This window comes from Monodelphis domestica, chromosome 3, assembly GCF_027887165.1.
Source record: "Monodelphis domestica isolate mMonDom1 chromosome 3, mMonDom1.pri, whole genome shotgun sequence".
NCBI lineage: Eukaryota > Metazoa > Chordata > Mammalia > Didelphimorphia > Didelphidae > Monodelphis > Monodelphis domestica.
Window position 1 is genome coordinate 346,664,610 of NC_077229.1, and position 17,138 is coordinate 346,681,747.

The window sequence follows — 17,138 nt, forward strand, 5'->3', positions numbered from 1 at the left end:
CAGCCGTTCAACCATAAACTGTCCTCATCAGACCCCTGTTGGGCGACCTTGGTCTGGGGGGAGTCTTGTCCCTCAGGGAGGTCCATGCTTACCTGCTCTGGGGTATCTTCAACATCAATCAATAGAGAAGACATCCCCTCAGGCTATCATAGTTGGGCCCCTTTATTTCTCAGGAACCCTATCTTTCAAAGATAGCCTCTCAGCAGGGGGTATCTCTCTCCTTTTACCTCACCAGGATCCATATTCAACTCCTTCATTCCCTGTTACAAACCTTCCTTATTCCATCTCTTCAATTCTAGCAATTGAGAATTCAAAAATGATACGTTATCCTAATATTCCTCAAGCACCATTTTTACCATATCAGTTCCCTGCTCAAGAAACTTTGGTGGCACCCTCTTCTCTCTAGGATTAATACAGACTCTTCAGCTTAATATAAGACCTTTCACAAATTATCTCTGGCTTTTGGGCAGTTTACATTTCAGCAACCTAGCCCACTTCCTGTGCCCCAAACATAAAAAACCTCCTGTCTTATGCCTTAATTACTGCATAGCTGTCTGCCATGACTGAAGTGTAAACCTTTTTCACCTCCATGGCTTCGAATCTGTTAATTCTATAGTATTCTCCTCAATTTCCAACTCTTTTAGAATGCCCCATCTACTCCCCACAAATCATCCCATTTGATTGTTGTCCTTCAATTTTCTTTTTTATACCCAATAGAGTTAAAGAAAATTGCTTTGCTTTTGCATTTATTACCACCCTTGCCTTATTTTGAGTTTTAATGGTTTACAGAGTAATATCAGACCCAAGTAGAAATGGGGCCCACTAATCCATAATAAGAATCCTTGCAGTTTGCATATTGACAGTTCTAAAATGTAACATTAACTATATTTTATTTTATTTTTATTTACCTTTATAGCTATTTTCCAATTACATTTTAGTCTGCTGAATTTTTTAGATTTCTATTTTATAGTATCATGTCCCTTTTAATTTATTCACAATTGCCAACTTGTGCTTCCATCTTTTCTGCATGTCTTTTTGAAATCTAAGTTGGTAGATAAGTTCTTTATGTATCCATATTAGTTTCTTTATACAGACAGCTCCCCTTCTCACACTTGTATGTTTGCATTTGTATTATTAGATTTCATACTCTTGAGCATTTTATATCATTCATAGACTGAATTCCCTATAGAATTTTTGTTTTGTTTCCTACTTCTTTTTCTAAACTTTTAAATATGTTCTTTCAAAATCCAGCATGCATATTAAATTATGCCTTGTTTCTCTCTTTCTCTAGAATGATTTCCAAGAGAAAATGGTCAAATTCTTCTTAGATTCCTATCACATCTAATCTCTATAACTAGTCCCTTCTTGTTGGTCAGAATTGGATCCAAAAGATCAGTTTCCCTTACCATATCTCCCCTTTTAGCAGAATGAAACTGATTAAAATGAGTCAGGAATGAATCAGCTGTTCTGCTATAGGCAAAGTGAAAGTTCTATTCTGCAAATATTGAGATATTTAAAGTCCTCCATCATTATCACATCATGTGCTGATTAACATTCTTCTGTACCTGGTTTGTGAGATGCATATGCCTTTATATGCAAAAGAAACCCTCAGAATTAAGGAAATATTCATTGTTCCACATTTTCTTCTCCCCAAGAAGTATAGTGACACTTGCTACTGTCTATTATGAGAGTTCTGAGGTGAATACTGACCAAACAGAGCCCAGAGTCTGTACAAAAATCAGAACCTGAGGCCCATATCGCAGGTGGGATTTGAAGAACAGGCAGCACATCAGGGAAATAACTGGGAGAGTAGATCGAAGTATTCTTTTCCTTCCTCTAAGTCTGGACTTCCAGGCTATATTCCACAAATAGTCATGGTAGTTTTCAGTGTTGAATAAATCTCCAATCTCATATTCATGTATAGAAAAGAAATATCCACCTGGAAAAGGGAACCCAATAAGTATATATAAGATAACAGGTGAAGAGATAGGCATCCACATTGGGTCTTATAGTGGTTAGTAGTAGGGAAAGGGAAATAGTTGTTGACATTATAGAATAGTATCACAATAATAATAGTAATTTTCATGTCACTTTAGCTCACTTTGCCCATGAGTATTATCATTATTGTGTGACTACCATGTGTTAAGACAAATTTTTAAAATCATTATTGTTATAAAATGTTGAAAAACACTATAGATCATAGGATGATAGATTTATAGCTGGCATGCCATTGATCCAACCCATTTTACAGATGAGGAAATTGTGATGCATCATTTTAATGATTTCCCTAAGATGGTAATTGAGTGTTGTATGCAGAATTTGAACCCAGATGCTACTGATTCCAAGTTTGTTGCCTTGTCCACTGTGCCACAAGTTGATTCTGAGTTTTTAGAATTAAGAATCTTATATAATGACAGATAATTATTTTTGTGTATGTGCATATAGAGACATACATGTATATATTTCTTCATGTATCAGAAGCCCTCAGGATTCAATACCTTTTCATTTGCATTGTCAAATATTTGTAGATATTTGCATGTTCTCCCCAAGCTGTATGATGACACTTTGATACTGTCTCCACTGATACTTATATATTCAGTGTAATACTACATACTGCATAATTTCATTGTCTCTTTCATCTTGTTCTAAAAACAATGAGTTTTCTTTCCCACCCTTCTCTCTTATCACTTCAACTCTTTTCATGTCCTCTCCTAGCACCAGTGGTTTCTAGGCTTGCCTCACTGGGATTACCAACTTTTCATTAACTTCTTCTAAACCTGGCTTTTCCAGCCTTCACTAAACCCCTGTCCCAATATTCTGTGCCCATCACAAGAAGAAAGAATTGAAGACAGAATAAATCTTACCTTTGCTACCATAGCAACAACTGCCAGCTTCTTTTTTTCCCCACTTGCTTCTGAAGTTTCTTACTGGTGTGAAAATTGTTTCACTTAAGGTTACAAAGCGTGAAAGAGGAGTATCCATAATGCAAAGGAGGAACATATGCAAAGATATTTCAGGGTTGCTTATCCCAAAGCCTGTATTCATTCCAGTTCTTGGGAATTAATAGGGATAGGAGTTGGACCTAGGATTTCATTGTTTTAAGGAGTCCACCAGAATTAAAAAAAAAATCTTTGTAAACCTTTAGTAATATAAGATGGTACCTTCTCTTTGACTTAGAGTCTTAGAGGATTACCTAAGACCTCAGAAGTTAAATGACATTCTCATGATTATATAGCCAGGACACCTAAGGAGCAGAACTTGAATCCAAGTGTTCGTGATTCTGAGAGATTCCCCAGGAATTGATGTCATACTAATATAATATGAGATGTTGAGGTTGGTCTCTTTAGTGTAGTTTCCTTGTTCCTTTCCATTTATCTCCTACTCTATAGGGATCCCAAAGAAATAATTCATTAATAGACATTTATGAATTAAGGAAATCTTTTTTTCATTCCTTTGTTAGATTAAGTAAAATTGTGTCAGTACTTCATTTTAAAAAATGATAATCTAAATTAACTTTATGAGTAATTATATTGTTGCTATAGTTAATCTGTTGGATACCTCAGGTCTGTTGCTAAAATTGAGCAGGTTTTGGTCTCTGTCCTTACCATCATGTCCTTAAAATCATTAAAATACTGCCTCTGTTAAGAAAAAAAATACCCTCTTCTGACCTTTAACACTGTTAAACAACCCAGCATGATTTGTTAAAAGTTAACATTTTTTTCATAGCTAGAGTTTTAGAGACTCTACCCAACAGAAAGTCCAAACAATATAAGAGTAATGGATAGAAGTTAGAGAGGTAGATTTCAGCTCTTTGTATGGAAAAGGTGAAAAGAATTAAATCAGTCCATAAGTTTAATGTACTGCTTTGGGTCATAGTTGGTAATTTCCCTATTCCTGAAAGAAAAACAAGCATTATGTAAGTTTACCATTTTAGAGGATTAAGGAAGGTTTCTGGAAGGACATTATTGTCTGTGTGACCTTGGGCAAGTCACTTTACTTTTATTTCCTCAGCTTTCTCAACTGTAGAATGAGGATAATAATTGTACCTAACTCCCAGGGTAGTTGTGAAGGTCAAATAATATAAAAATTGCACAATGTTTAGTACAGATCTTTATTTGATATTGATGATGCTGATATAGCTTCTGAGGTTGATTTTAAAGGATGAGAACAATTTTTCGATAGGTGGAAAGTTGGGCAAGGGCCTTAAGCATAGGGAACATGGCATAGGCAAAGGCACTGGCGTGACATAGCATTATGTGCATTATGAAATATAGAGAATATTCTAATTTAACTAGTTTGTGTGCAAGGAAGATAAGGGAGTTACAAAATTGTGATGGACATAAGAATTATAGATTTTGAGCTGGAAGGGCTCTTCAGTGTCCTCAAGTCCATTCTTCTCATTTTATACTTGAGGAAACTGAAACCCACAGATGTAAAAATGACTTTCCATTTGGCAAGTAGCAGAGCTGTCACTTGAAGCTGAGGTAGGTGCCTCCAAAACCAGTGTTATTCCAAGGAGTTTGAGCTTCAGTTGTGCAAAAATAGGGTGGAAAACTGATCAGATACTTTGGTCATACAAAGTATCCTACAATTTGTGGTTTTGAGGTGAAGGCCAAATGTGAACTTTCCTGTAGGCTCAGTGCAAGGAATGCTCTGGAGCCTTTGTATATAAAAATATACTATTTATTGAAAATATAATATGATGTAAAAGAATATAAGGATATAAAAGGATTACTAAGCTACAGGGATCGACCTCCACCCCAATCCACTGAATTTGCAATAATCCTCTTCGATCCTGGATTCCCAGGCTAACTGACTCCCTGATACCTAAATAACCCCAAATTTTCCTTAATCCATACTATCAATATTTCCTTGTAAAAGTATGAATTATTATCTATAACTTCAGTTATAAAGAGCAGAGATGCTAAATAACTGAGCTGAGGTGTTTACTCAGAGTCTAGAGCCATGCAGGGTTTCTGTGGTCTTCTTAAGATGAAATCAATAACCAGCCTTAGTAGATTAATTACTAGATTCAATTTTAGTGTTTCCCAAGATTGGTAACGGGAAAACCCCAAAATTCTTCAAGATCTGTTTTCTTCTTCCTCAAACTCCAGGCAAAGCAGAAGAGAGATCAGAAATAGCAGCTTGTTCCTTACACTTCAGGGAGCAAGCCAACTCTCAGTATCATAGTTGGTCCTGCAGACCCTCTCTCCCAGCATTCCAGAGAACTTTGGCTCAGATCTCTTCCAAAAATCCAATTTGTGCTCCAAACAGCTACTCTGCTCTTTCTCCATGAAGCTAATGTTATAAGACTTAACTTTTTAATATTATCCTTATAGTTGTCAGACAGAACCACTGAAGATTTTTGAACAGAGGAGTTAAATGTCTAGATTTGTGCATAATGGAAACACTTCTAGCATCATTGTGAAGGTTAGTTTGGAGAAGAGAAATAAGAGAAACAAGAAGATATGCTATAACTAATTCCAGTAATCCAGGGTTTGGGATTAGGGATAAGGAATTAGTAGAGTTGGACTAGACAGGAAGAGATGAATATGAATGAGATTTTGCAGAAGAGGAAATCAAAATAACTTGATAACCATGTAGATATGAGAGGTGAGGAAAAAAGAATCACAGGTAATTCCAAGGTCTTTACATAAGAGACAAAAAAATGGCAGTACCACTGACCAAAGCTTTAGGGGAAGTCATCTAAGATATTTCCAATACCTGACTAATTTGGTAACAAATTTACTTTTTATATTTTCTATCATCAGAAAGCCTTTTAAAAAAATCAAATTAATATAATTTATTTCCTTCCCTCTTAATATTTTTCCATGAAAATGAAATGTACTAAGAATACATTTATTCCCAAACCAAAAATTTACTGTCTAAGCTAGGCATTTTCATAGTTTTTTAAAAACACTGTTAACATAGAAGATTAATTCAAACAAATATTGAAACATTAATTCACAGTTTCTAAGAACATTTATATTTTCCCCCAGTTGATATTTTTATTTAGATTTTTCTTTAGATTACTAGCTCTTTGGAACATCAAATTCCATCTCCTCTATTAATGATTTTCTATAAATATTTTAATTTATCTAATTTATCTTTTGGAATTTAATTTCTAAATAGCATACACATTTTCTGTGATTGAAAAAGCCTGAAGTTTTTAGTTCTATTTATAGGACGTGCTAATATTTCTCAGACTAGTACTTCTACACATTTATTCTCTTCAGTCCTCAACAATTCCCTTTAAATATTACACACATCTTGGGGAATGAGGACAGGGAAAGGAGTTCTGGTCTAGATAGATACAAGGTTCCTTATAAGTGGAACCATTAGGCAAAATATGAATCCCTTTCCAGTAGCAATTGTGGTGTGGTAATAGTGTTTTGTCATTATTCCCACATCAAGATGTGTAGGGAGGAGTGGAGGAGTTCAAAAAATGTGTGTCCTGGTGGTTTAGCTGGAAGAGACCAAAGTGAATTATTGTAAAAATTAATTACTTATGATTCAGTATACATATACGTGAATACACACATATATACATAATGTGTAAGAACCTTTATTATAGGGAAACAAATATAAGCTCTGCTTTTTTTATATTAGTGACTCTTGTTTAGGTGATTTGTGAGTATACATTTCTAATGCCAAAATATCTCAGCTGCTCATATTGCTTCCAGAGTTTCTCTTTATCAATGTTAAGCGAATTCTTCTGATTTAAACATGGAGGTGGGTAGCAAGGTGCCCCAGTGGGTTCAGAGGCAGGCCTGGAGATGGGAAGTCCTGAGTTCCAATTTGGACTTGGGCACTTACTAGCTGTGTGACCCTAGGTAAGTCTTTGAACTCCAGTTGCCTAGCCTTTACTGATGCTCTCCCTTGGACCAAATACACAGTATTGAATCTAAGCTGGAAGTAAGGGTTTTAAAAAACAAAACAAAACAAAAGAAAAACCCACCTTCAATTAAATGCCTTCAACATTAATTAATTTCATCTTTGAGAGCCTGTGTGGTAGAAGACCCAAGGTCAGCTCTTATTTCTGATATATACTGACCTGAACAAAATCACTTAACTTCTTAGTTCCTTAGCCTAACTAGTTCTTTATTAGTTCCTTAGTTCCTTACTAGCTGTATGATCCTGATCAAGTCACTCAACCTTTGTCTCAGTTTCCCCAACTTTAAAGTGAAAATAATAATACCATTTACTTCCCAAGGCTACTGTCAGGATCAACTCAAACAATATTTATAAGGCACTTAGCACAGGGTCTGGCACTAATTAGGTACCCCTTAATCCTTGGGTTCACTTTCTGCAATTCTAGTTATCTCCCTGTTTGCAGCAATAATCTGCCCTTCATGAGGCAATCTTCTGTTTCCATTTTCACTTCTTGGTTTTTTTTGCTTTTTTTGGTGGGGTGAGGTAAGGCTACAGAGTACCAAGCTGAGGGCCAGGAGCAGGGAGAGAGAACACACATATATATGGCGGGTCAGCAGGTATTCGCTCATATCTTTGGTTTCAACCAGCCTCATTAGCTTGTGTAACATATCTCCCACAGAAACAAGACTCCTACAAAATCACAAACCCAATCCAAAAAATATTAAAGTACACAGATTACAAGTTAAAGGATGAATATCGTGAAATAGGAAACAGATCTTCAGAAACTAGAGAATCAGCATCAGACTGGCCAGCTGAAAATGAATTATCACTGGCAAGAAAAAATCACTTGGAAACCTTGGGAACCTTTAATGGAAGAACCAACAAATCAATGGAAATGGCCATTGTAATCAGTTTTAAATATCTCTGGCATATAATTTTTAAATCTTTAAAAATCATTAAACATCTGTTTAAATATTACTAAAATATCTTTGAATTATTGGAATTTTATCAACAGGAAAATTAAAACAAGGCAGTAAGGGATATAAATTAGTGATAGGATTAATTTAAAAATATTATAGTGAAAGACCCTGGTCATTGAAAATGCACTTATTCATAAAATAGATTATTTTGAAAATCCCTTAAAGAAAGTGATTGCATTATGATTTCAAAAAATCTTATCAGAAAGATATTTTTTCTTATTACAAATCTTCAATTCAATCCAAGAACAAAAAAGAGCAACAGAGACTAATATCTAAGGAATCAAAAATTGAAATGTAGTTTAGAAAGGGTATATGGAAGACTTAAGTATTTTTCAACATCTGTGTTAAAAGTTTGTGTTTATTGTGTTTAGCGATACTTTTTTTAGGGAAGAACTGAATATAGTGGTATGGTTGAATTACTTGAATACTTTTAAATGATGCTTTTTCTTGTATGATGTTTCTGGTTAGCCAAGTGTCTAAAACTTATTCTTTGATATTGAATGTCTTCATATAATTACATGCATTTTCCCACTTTTTGAAAAGTAATAGAAGAGATTTTTCAAAGTTAGGTTGATTTGCTTGGCTTTGAGTCTGTATATTTAATGATGAAAATTTAAATTTAATATATTCATTTTGATCTTATGCATATTAAACAAAAAGTTCGTTGAAAAAATTGGACCTGGAAATTAATAATCAATTGTAATTATGATTTAAATTGACTTTCCAATTCTAAAAAAAAAATCTAGGTACTACAGGTATCCCTTTTCACATCGCAACTTTCCCCATCATGGTTTCAATATATTGCAGGTTGGCATAAGAATTTCATGGGACTGTTGGGGAGATGGTGTTTGCAGAAGCCACAGATGACACATGAAGGCCAACAGATGACACAGAAAAAGTTTAGAAACTCAGAAATGCTTAAATTATATATATATAGTATTATATACTATCAACATTTTTTCTTTTAATACTTTAAATATACACAGTTTCTTTTTGAAACTTACAATAAGTAAAAAGTTAAAGTTTATGTAAAGAACACAATCAGTAAATGACACACAAAGACTAGAAATGTTAAGATTGACATATATAGCCTATGACCAAATACTAAACCCAGATTTTAAAATAAGGTACTATAAATAACCCAATAAAAAAATGAAAAAAAATTCAGATTTCTTCTCTAGTACAAAGTAAGGGCCCAAATTTTTTCCATAGATTCCCCATTTTTCGTCATGGAATGGATAAAGAAGTATAAAAGGAAAAACCGAAAAACAGTAGACATATATTTAATGTATAGAAGCAGGCTGTAAACATTTGTATTCTATGTTGTCATAGCTATGCACATACAAATATGTATATGTGTGTATACATCTATACCTCCATGTATATTAATTTATGAATGTGTCCATTTGTATATATGTACCTATATATGTGTGTATATATGCATATATATGATATATAATTCTAGATTTATGGATGGACTGGATATTTTCTTACATATCTGGCTCATTTTTGTTGTTCTGTCCTCTATATATCTTGGTACACCTTGGAGATTTTCTAATGATAAACACAAATTAAATCCATGAACTTTAACATTTGGCAAATGACAGGAAGCAAGGTTGTGCCACAGGCCTGTAAATGGGCAAATGGTTTTCCTATTTCATAAAAAGGTAGGTTATCTGCAAATTAAAGGCTTGTGAGCTCTAATTATAGGAATTTTTTCTTTTTATCAAACTTAAATTTATTTACTTGCAATCCTTTGTTTTTAGAGAACCTATTTAATCTCTTTTCCTCATGCCTTTCAGATACCTGGAAAACAATATTATGTCTTCCTCTCCCTCCTCTCCCAGTCTTCTCCAAGTTAGGCATCTCTCAATCAGTGATACTCTATTAGAGTATTTTTTAAACCCTTCCCAATAATAAGACAGAAGAATAATAAGGGCTAGGCAATCTGTGCAGTGTCTTACAGCTAGGAAGTGTTTGAGGCTAGATTTGAACCCAGGTATTCCTATGTCCAGCTGCTTCTCTATCCACTTTGCTACCTAAACATCCCCTGCAAAGAGTCTTTAACTGCTCTTTATCATTCTAGTCCTGTTAGATACTATCCAGCTCTGGATACTCTCTTGTTTGTAAATGTTCTTCCTAAAGTGTCATGACGATCTGAATTGAACTTCATACATCAGATTAGGGCAAAGTACAGTAGGACTATTATATCCCTCATCCTGGACATTGCCAACCATAATATAAGATCACATTTTATTGTTTTAGAAACTTACATCACTCTACTAGATAATACTGAGTTTTTAGGTCACTTAAATATCCAGATCCTTTTCAGATATCTAATTCTTTCAGTCCATCTTAGTTGCCACTTCCTACATTAATTCTTTACTTAATCCCTTCCCTAGCTCCCAAGTTATGGGCACCCTCTTCTTCTTGAAATGCTTTTGTATTTTTCTTGATTTGTGTCCACATTTTATCTCCTTAGGAGAAAAGAAGGTTTTTAACAGATGATTTGTTTGGCTTTTATTTGCACTTGCAGTACCTAGCACAGTACCTTGCATAGAGCAAACTTTGAAAAAAAATGTTGTTTGAATTGAATTAAACTATAACTCTGTAAAATTTCACTATAATCAAAGATGAAGAAATTTTTAAAAAAGGAGAAAAAGACTTAAAGATGGCATTGCACCAAGGAATCCTGGAGAAGATAGACAACAGAATCATTTTTGCTTAATTCTGTTCAATTTATTTTAATAAGTAGGAAACACCACTCAGTACTAAGCTAATGCTTAGTTGCTGAAAAATACTAAGTCAAAAATAAAATAGCTCCTACCCTCAAGAGTTTACATTTTATTGTTTTTGTTTTGTCTTTATTTTATTTTATTAACAAATGTCCACATAAGTTTTCCAAAGTCATATGATTCATGTTGTCTTCCTCTCTTCTTCCTTTCCCTCTCCTAGACCTGACAAGCAATTGAATCTGTGTTATCCATGAGGTATCATGCAAAACACTTCCATATTATTCTTTTTCATAAGTGAATAATTTTATAAAACCCATTTCCCAAATCATATACCCAAATAAACAAGTGATAAATCATGTTTTCATCTGCATTTATATTCCAACAATTCTTTCTCTGAAGGTGGATACCATTCTTTTCACAAGTCCTTCAGAATTGTCCTAGTTCACTGTATTGCTGTTAATAGGAGCTTACATTTTATATTGTACCCAACAAGTGTTCATCTAGCCTTTGCATCATACTACCTCCAAAAGTCACCTTCATTTCATATATTACACACAATTGCCTTTGACTTCTGGGTAGGCATATAATCAGTGTTTCAACTGTTTGTAAAATATAGAACGATAGAATGAATATATTTGTAAATATAAAGAGGAAAAAAATCTAGACTTATGTACCATCTATCACCTATATAAATAATGCCCTACAGATGGAATATTCTTAAGTAGTAAATACATTTATATAGTCAGCATGTTTTCTCAGTTATCTGAGTACATAGTGGGCCAAAGTACTACATTTTAAGGATTAAAATTATAGTTTTACTAAAAGGGATAGAGGAATAGTCTATCATTGAATTCTCTGAGTATAGCCTATCTTGGGCCTTTGCCAACTACTGAGAACTAATATTTCATGAGAAAATTCATTATAAGGCTTTAAAAAGTATTGCTGCATATTTGATTATCATTATAAATATTAGCTTTATGTGTATACAGAGTAGTACCTACATAAAAGATACTTAATGTCAGGGCAGCTAAGTAGCTCAGAAGATAGAGAGCCAGGCCTGGAGACAGGAGATCCTGGCTCCTAATCTGGATGTAGACACTTGTAGCCGTATGCCTTTGGGCAAATCACTTAACCCCAAATGCCTAGTCCTAATTGCTCTTCTGCCTTGGAACCAATATTTCATATTGATTGTAAAACAGAAGGTAAGAGTTTAAGAAAAGATACTTAGTATCTTTTATATCTGGTTTAAAAAAATCAATTCTTTCTTCCCATCATCCTACCTTGTACTTATTTAATTCCAGTTGATTTGTGAAAAGCACCTATGTAAGAATAAAGTAATAGTTTAAGCATTCTTGATGGATTACTTATTTTTTAGTACCCACAAGATTAACTAGCCCTTTTGATTTTTTGTTTCCAGATGGTATGTGTACTTATTTCCACTTATATTGTGAATAGTACTCACAGTAGTCTTCTTCAGAAACAAGGCCTGCCTCAGATGAACCAAATTGTAAGCTGGGCAATACTGGGTAAGATGTATTCCAATCAAATAAAGATGACTTTAAGAGAAATGGAGCCATTTCTATCCCCTTTGTTTTAGTGCTACTTGTTTGTCACTATCTTTTATTATAGAGATATTGAAAGAAAAAGAAATTATATAGGATTACGGAAATGTGTATTACCAGCAGCTGTCTTGCCAGAAAAGAATCAAAACTCTTGTGAGTGTACATATGTTGTTGAGAATTGGTTCAGAAAATATTTTTGGTCTGATGATAATGAATTGTATTTAGCATCTGTTAAAATACACTGTATCATTCCAGAAAAGAGCAGGATTCTATATAGCTGTTGTAGTTTAATTTCATCTTAATTTATAGTTTCTCAGTCCCTCTTACCATAAAGAATAGGATAAAAAAAATTAAATTACCTATTTCTTTTTGCAAAAGAAGAAAAAATGTTTAGCCATATTGTAGTTGATTACATATGGATTCTTGTACATAATGTTAATATTTCAGAATATAGAAGTTTATTTGAAAAAAGAAAAAATGCCATTTTGAATATTTCATTATTTTCTTTTTGGAGATAACAATTTTTTTTAATGGGCTTAGTTGATGCATGGAAATAAAGGGTGGTATAGAAAAAAAGTGCCCTTTAATAGTATGTATTTTTATTTTCACATAATTTTTCTTTCTTCATTTTTTTGGCTAGTTTATCACCTTATATCCAGAAAATAAAATGAAATTAAACAAATGAAAGTGAAACTTGGCTCCAAAGAGGAAGCCAAAACAGTAAAAAGAATATAACATGCGGGTATAGAAGTTAATGCTCTTCAAAAACTAATCTTTTTTTTTTGTCCTTTTCATTAGCTAGCTCTAAAAGTCTAAGAAAGAACCTAGGATAAAGAAATAGTAGCAGTGGCACATCTAGATCTATATATTTAAAAGATCCAATTTGTTTACTTTCCAGATGCATCTACTACTTTTACCTATTATATTTAGCTGTACTAGTGGTGTGGAATTTTAGAGCTAGATAATAACTGAATGATCATGTAGTCTGAACTTTCCATTTTATTGAGAACACTGAGAATTAGAGAACTGATAAGATTTGCCCAGCACCACATGCCATTGGTGACTAAAACTAGAAAAAGATTCCAGGTCTTCTCATTTCCAGACAGTGCTGATGGCAACATATCACATTGCTCATGTAGATGTTCTGACAAAAGCCAATGTTCATATTCACAATAACCAGTTCTCCTTTTTTTCAGTGTAATATAAAGTTTAAAATGTATTCATGTAATTATTCTCCATCATTCAGCATCTGCAATTTTAATAGATATACACAATGAAATATACCCAAAAAATATACTTTATTTTTCCAAAGTTGTGGAAGAGGAAGAAAAAAAAAGTTGTGTATGAGAAATATCAGACCAGAATGAAACTTTCATACTTGTATAGCCCCAGAAGGATACTCATCACCAACATAGTCACACTTTAATATAAATTAATGACTTTCTCATAATGCAGGATCTTTTTGGGGGGTCACCAAATCTGTAAGTTGCATATCAAATATTCTGACTAGTGTAAATCAGCTAATAATAATAATTATTACTGATGTTATGTACACACACATATACACATATCACTTCAAAATTCACATAGTATTTGAGTTACTATCCTATTAATTGCCACCTGGGTTTACTAGATCTCCTCTGTCATCTAGTTCTTTGCAGAGATGTTAACCATCAACAGAAATTATGCCCCTCCCCTCCCACATACTCCCTTGCTTCTTCTTTTTACTTTCCCTGATAAAACCTTGGAATGATAGAAAAGGTAAAAGATTAACCAGACTATATAGGTATATATTAAAAGAGAAAACATGGGATGCTCCAACTTTAGTTATTTGACCTTGAGTAAATTATTTCAATTTTCTGGCTCCCCATTTAAGTACATGATCTCTAAGGTCTCTTCCATCTCTAAAGTCCTATGAATAGCTAATATTAATAACTGTTCTGTTTTAGCCATATGTTTATTATTTATCTAGTAAGAGATCCAAGTAGTAGGGAGAGGAAAAAATGATTCTGAATTTGTTGTTGCTCCATCCTATAATTCATATGTTTATGACCTCAAGTATTTTAAAAAAACTGCTTCTTTTATAAATGCAAAACTATCATATATGATTAAAATTTGTTTTGTATTTTTCCAGAGATGCAGAATAGTTTAGTTAATATAGAGCTGGCCTCAAAACTGTGAATACCTAGGTTTAAATTCCATTCCTGACACATTCTAGTTTTGCAGCCTGGGCAAACTCTATGCCCTTGTTATCTTTCTAAGACTATACATTGTAGATAATGTGCTGCCTTTCATTGGTAGGGTGAATTTCCTTATATGAATGAAATAATGAATACAGACCCTTTATATTTATCCATTTCATAAATATAACACAAATATGTTATTGTTCCTTCATTTAAGCATAGCAGATATTATCTCTAAGGGTACTGTTTCATTGTCCTTTTTATCTGGACTTCACATTCAGGAATAGAGTAATGACATGAGTTTCCTATGCTTAGTCAGTGACAAAAATGTTATTTTTTTTCTTAAGGTGAAGTGGAGGGCATAGGAAATAGTTATACCACCTCCACAGAAGACCTATCATGGCATGGAAATAACATTAAATTACTATTTTTAACATTAATTTTAAAAATTAAATGAAAAAGTATGCTTCAATCTGCATTCAAAGTTCATCAGTTTTCTCTGGAGGTGGATAATATTTTTCATCACAAGTCCTTTGGAATTTTTTTGAGGTCATGATAACACTGAATTCTCAAAGGCTATGTGAATGGAATATAAACTGTAGCCAGAAAGTTTCAAGTATGGGGTTAATAACAGGTGAGTTTTCTATGGATCAGCCTCACTGAGTAAAGAGGCTCAGGAAGTGGGAAAAGAAGAATATAAGAGGCAGGGTAGATTCCAGGAAGAAATAGTTATAACCAAAACAAACCTCAAACTTGGAGTGAGGATGGCCAAGAAAAGGGGAAAATTGGGAGAGGAGCAGGAATAATAATTTGAAATACAAAGAGAGGAGAATAGAAAATAAAAATCATAAGAGAATAAAATGATGGAATATAAACTACTAGCTGCCACACCTGTCAATGTGAATGTGCTAGATTAACCTACCTAATGAAAAATGCTTAGCAGAATGGATTAGAAAGCAAAGTCAATCTGTTACAATAAAATAAATATAGATAAACACATTTGAAACAAAGTCTTGCACAGTTATGATAAGGAATTGGAAGAAAATCTATGATGCCTTAGCTAAACCAAAAAGAAAAAAAAACAAAACTATTAATTATGTATTCAGACAAGGCTATAGCAAAAATAGACTTAATTTAAAGGGATAAAGAAGGACAATACATTTTACATATATACACCCAATAGAATAGGTTATAAATACAGGAACTCTCTAAAGAAGTTATAAGGAAAACTAGACATTAAAACTACAATATTGGGGGACCATCATTGGCCCCTAATAAAAACACAAATAGAATTTTAGAAAAATTAGATATGATAGACCTGGCAATTATCAAAATAAAATAAAAGGGAGCATACATTTATCTCAGCTATACATAGCACCTTTATAAAAATATCAAGAACATATATAAAAGCAAAAATATTTTATGTAATTTTGAATAATTTTAATTCAATAAATATTATATTAAATAAAAGTTCCTTGAAAAAAGTATCTAAAATCAACTGGACACTAAATGACTTAATCCTAAAGAATTGATAGGTCAAGAAGAAAATTATAGTAACAAGAGAAATTTTTATTAGAGATAATTAGAACAGTAATACAATATGCCATCTTTTATGTAATGCAGATAAAGTAGTTCTTAGGGGAAAAAATTTTTTTTATCTAAACATTTTTATTAGCCAAAGACAGAGTAAATCGATGAATTAGAAATGAAACTACAAATACTTAAAAGCCAAGAAATGTTAACGCCTCCACTAAATGCCAAAACAGAAATACTGAAAGTTAAAAAAATGAAAACAAATTAGAAGTTAAAGTAATTAAAATTGAAAACAAGGAACCATTGAATTAATAAAGGTAGAAGCTCATTTTTAAAGAAAAACCAATCATGGCATTTTAACTATAAACTAAAATTTAAAAATATGAAAAAGTTGCTAAGTGGAAGAAGGCAGGTATTTTTCTATTTCCCCCACTTCTCCCAACCCCCCAAAATGCAGTTGAGTATCATTGTGTATGCATGCTTTCTCACATCTAAAATGCATCATAAAAATTGGTTTGTAAAATCTGTCTTACATTAACATAAATTATTTTAAATGTAACTTTACTCTTAGATTTAACCACAAGGAGGAGAGATTTAGCCATAGTAATAAAATGTTCACTAAGCAAATGGGAAAACCTCAGTAAACTTTTTATAATACAGTGACCACAAAAAAAAAATTTAATGAGATAAAAAAGAATTCCCTTTACTGCTACCACATGCTTTCAAAAAGTTGTTTGATGTTTTTCTTCACCCTTAAGCAAAAAATTTTGGCAAGACCCCAGTGGGAAGAAAATCTATTGCAAACTATACCTAAGCAAGCATCCCTTCTATATTATCATTGACAAGTAGCAATTCTGTCTCTGGGCCTCCAGTGAGACATCCCCCATTCATGTTCTCTGTGTAGCATATTCTAAGCAGTCAGTGGGTATTTAGAAAGCATTTGACATGCTTTCTCTTTTTAATATTATTAGCATTTCTGCTTTATTTATGTGGAAAACAGCTTCTGGTCAATCATATTAAACAACTTAATAAAAAATAGTCTTTACTTGTTAAATGCAAGGCAGTTATCCAATAAGTTGGCTAATGATCAAGACTTAAAATTGCTTTTAAAAATGATATATAAATTCTAGTTTAGATGAATTCAGAGATATTGGAACTACTTTATGATTTCTATTTTATCTGCCAAATAGTATGAAATGATAAATTTTCTAAAGTTAATATTGCTATAGTGAGATATATCTTAAACATAAATATGCCCAACTTGGTAAATAT

At 32.9% G+C, this 17,138-nt stretch overlaps 1 protein-coding gene across 8 annotated transcripts in view; it reads left to right on the forward strand.

Moving 5' to 3' along the window:
- The window catches only part of PIGN (phosphatidylinositol glycan anchor biosynthesis class N), a 246,948-nt gene that overhangs the window by 176,362 nt on the left and 53,448 nt on the right, over window positions 1-17,138 (forward strand). For all 8 annotated transcript variants that reach the window (XM_056824243.1, XM_056824245.1, XM_056824244.1 and 5 more), the window contains one exon: window positions 12,006-12,114. In XM_056824243.1, the coding sequence (XP_056680221.1) occupies window positions 12,006-12,114 (109 nt within the window). The remainder of the gene's footprint in view (window positions 1-12,005; window positions 12,115-17,138) is intronic.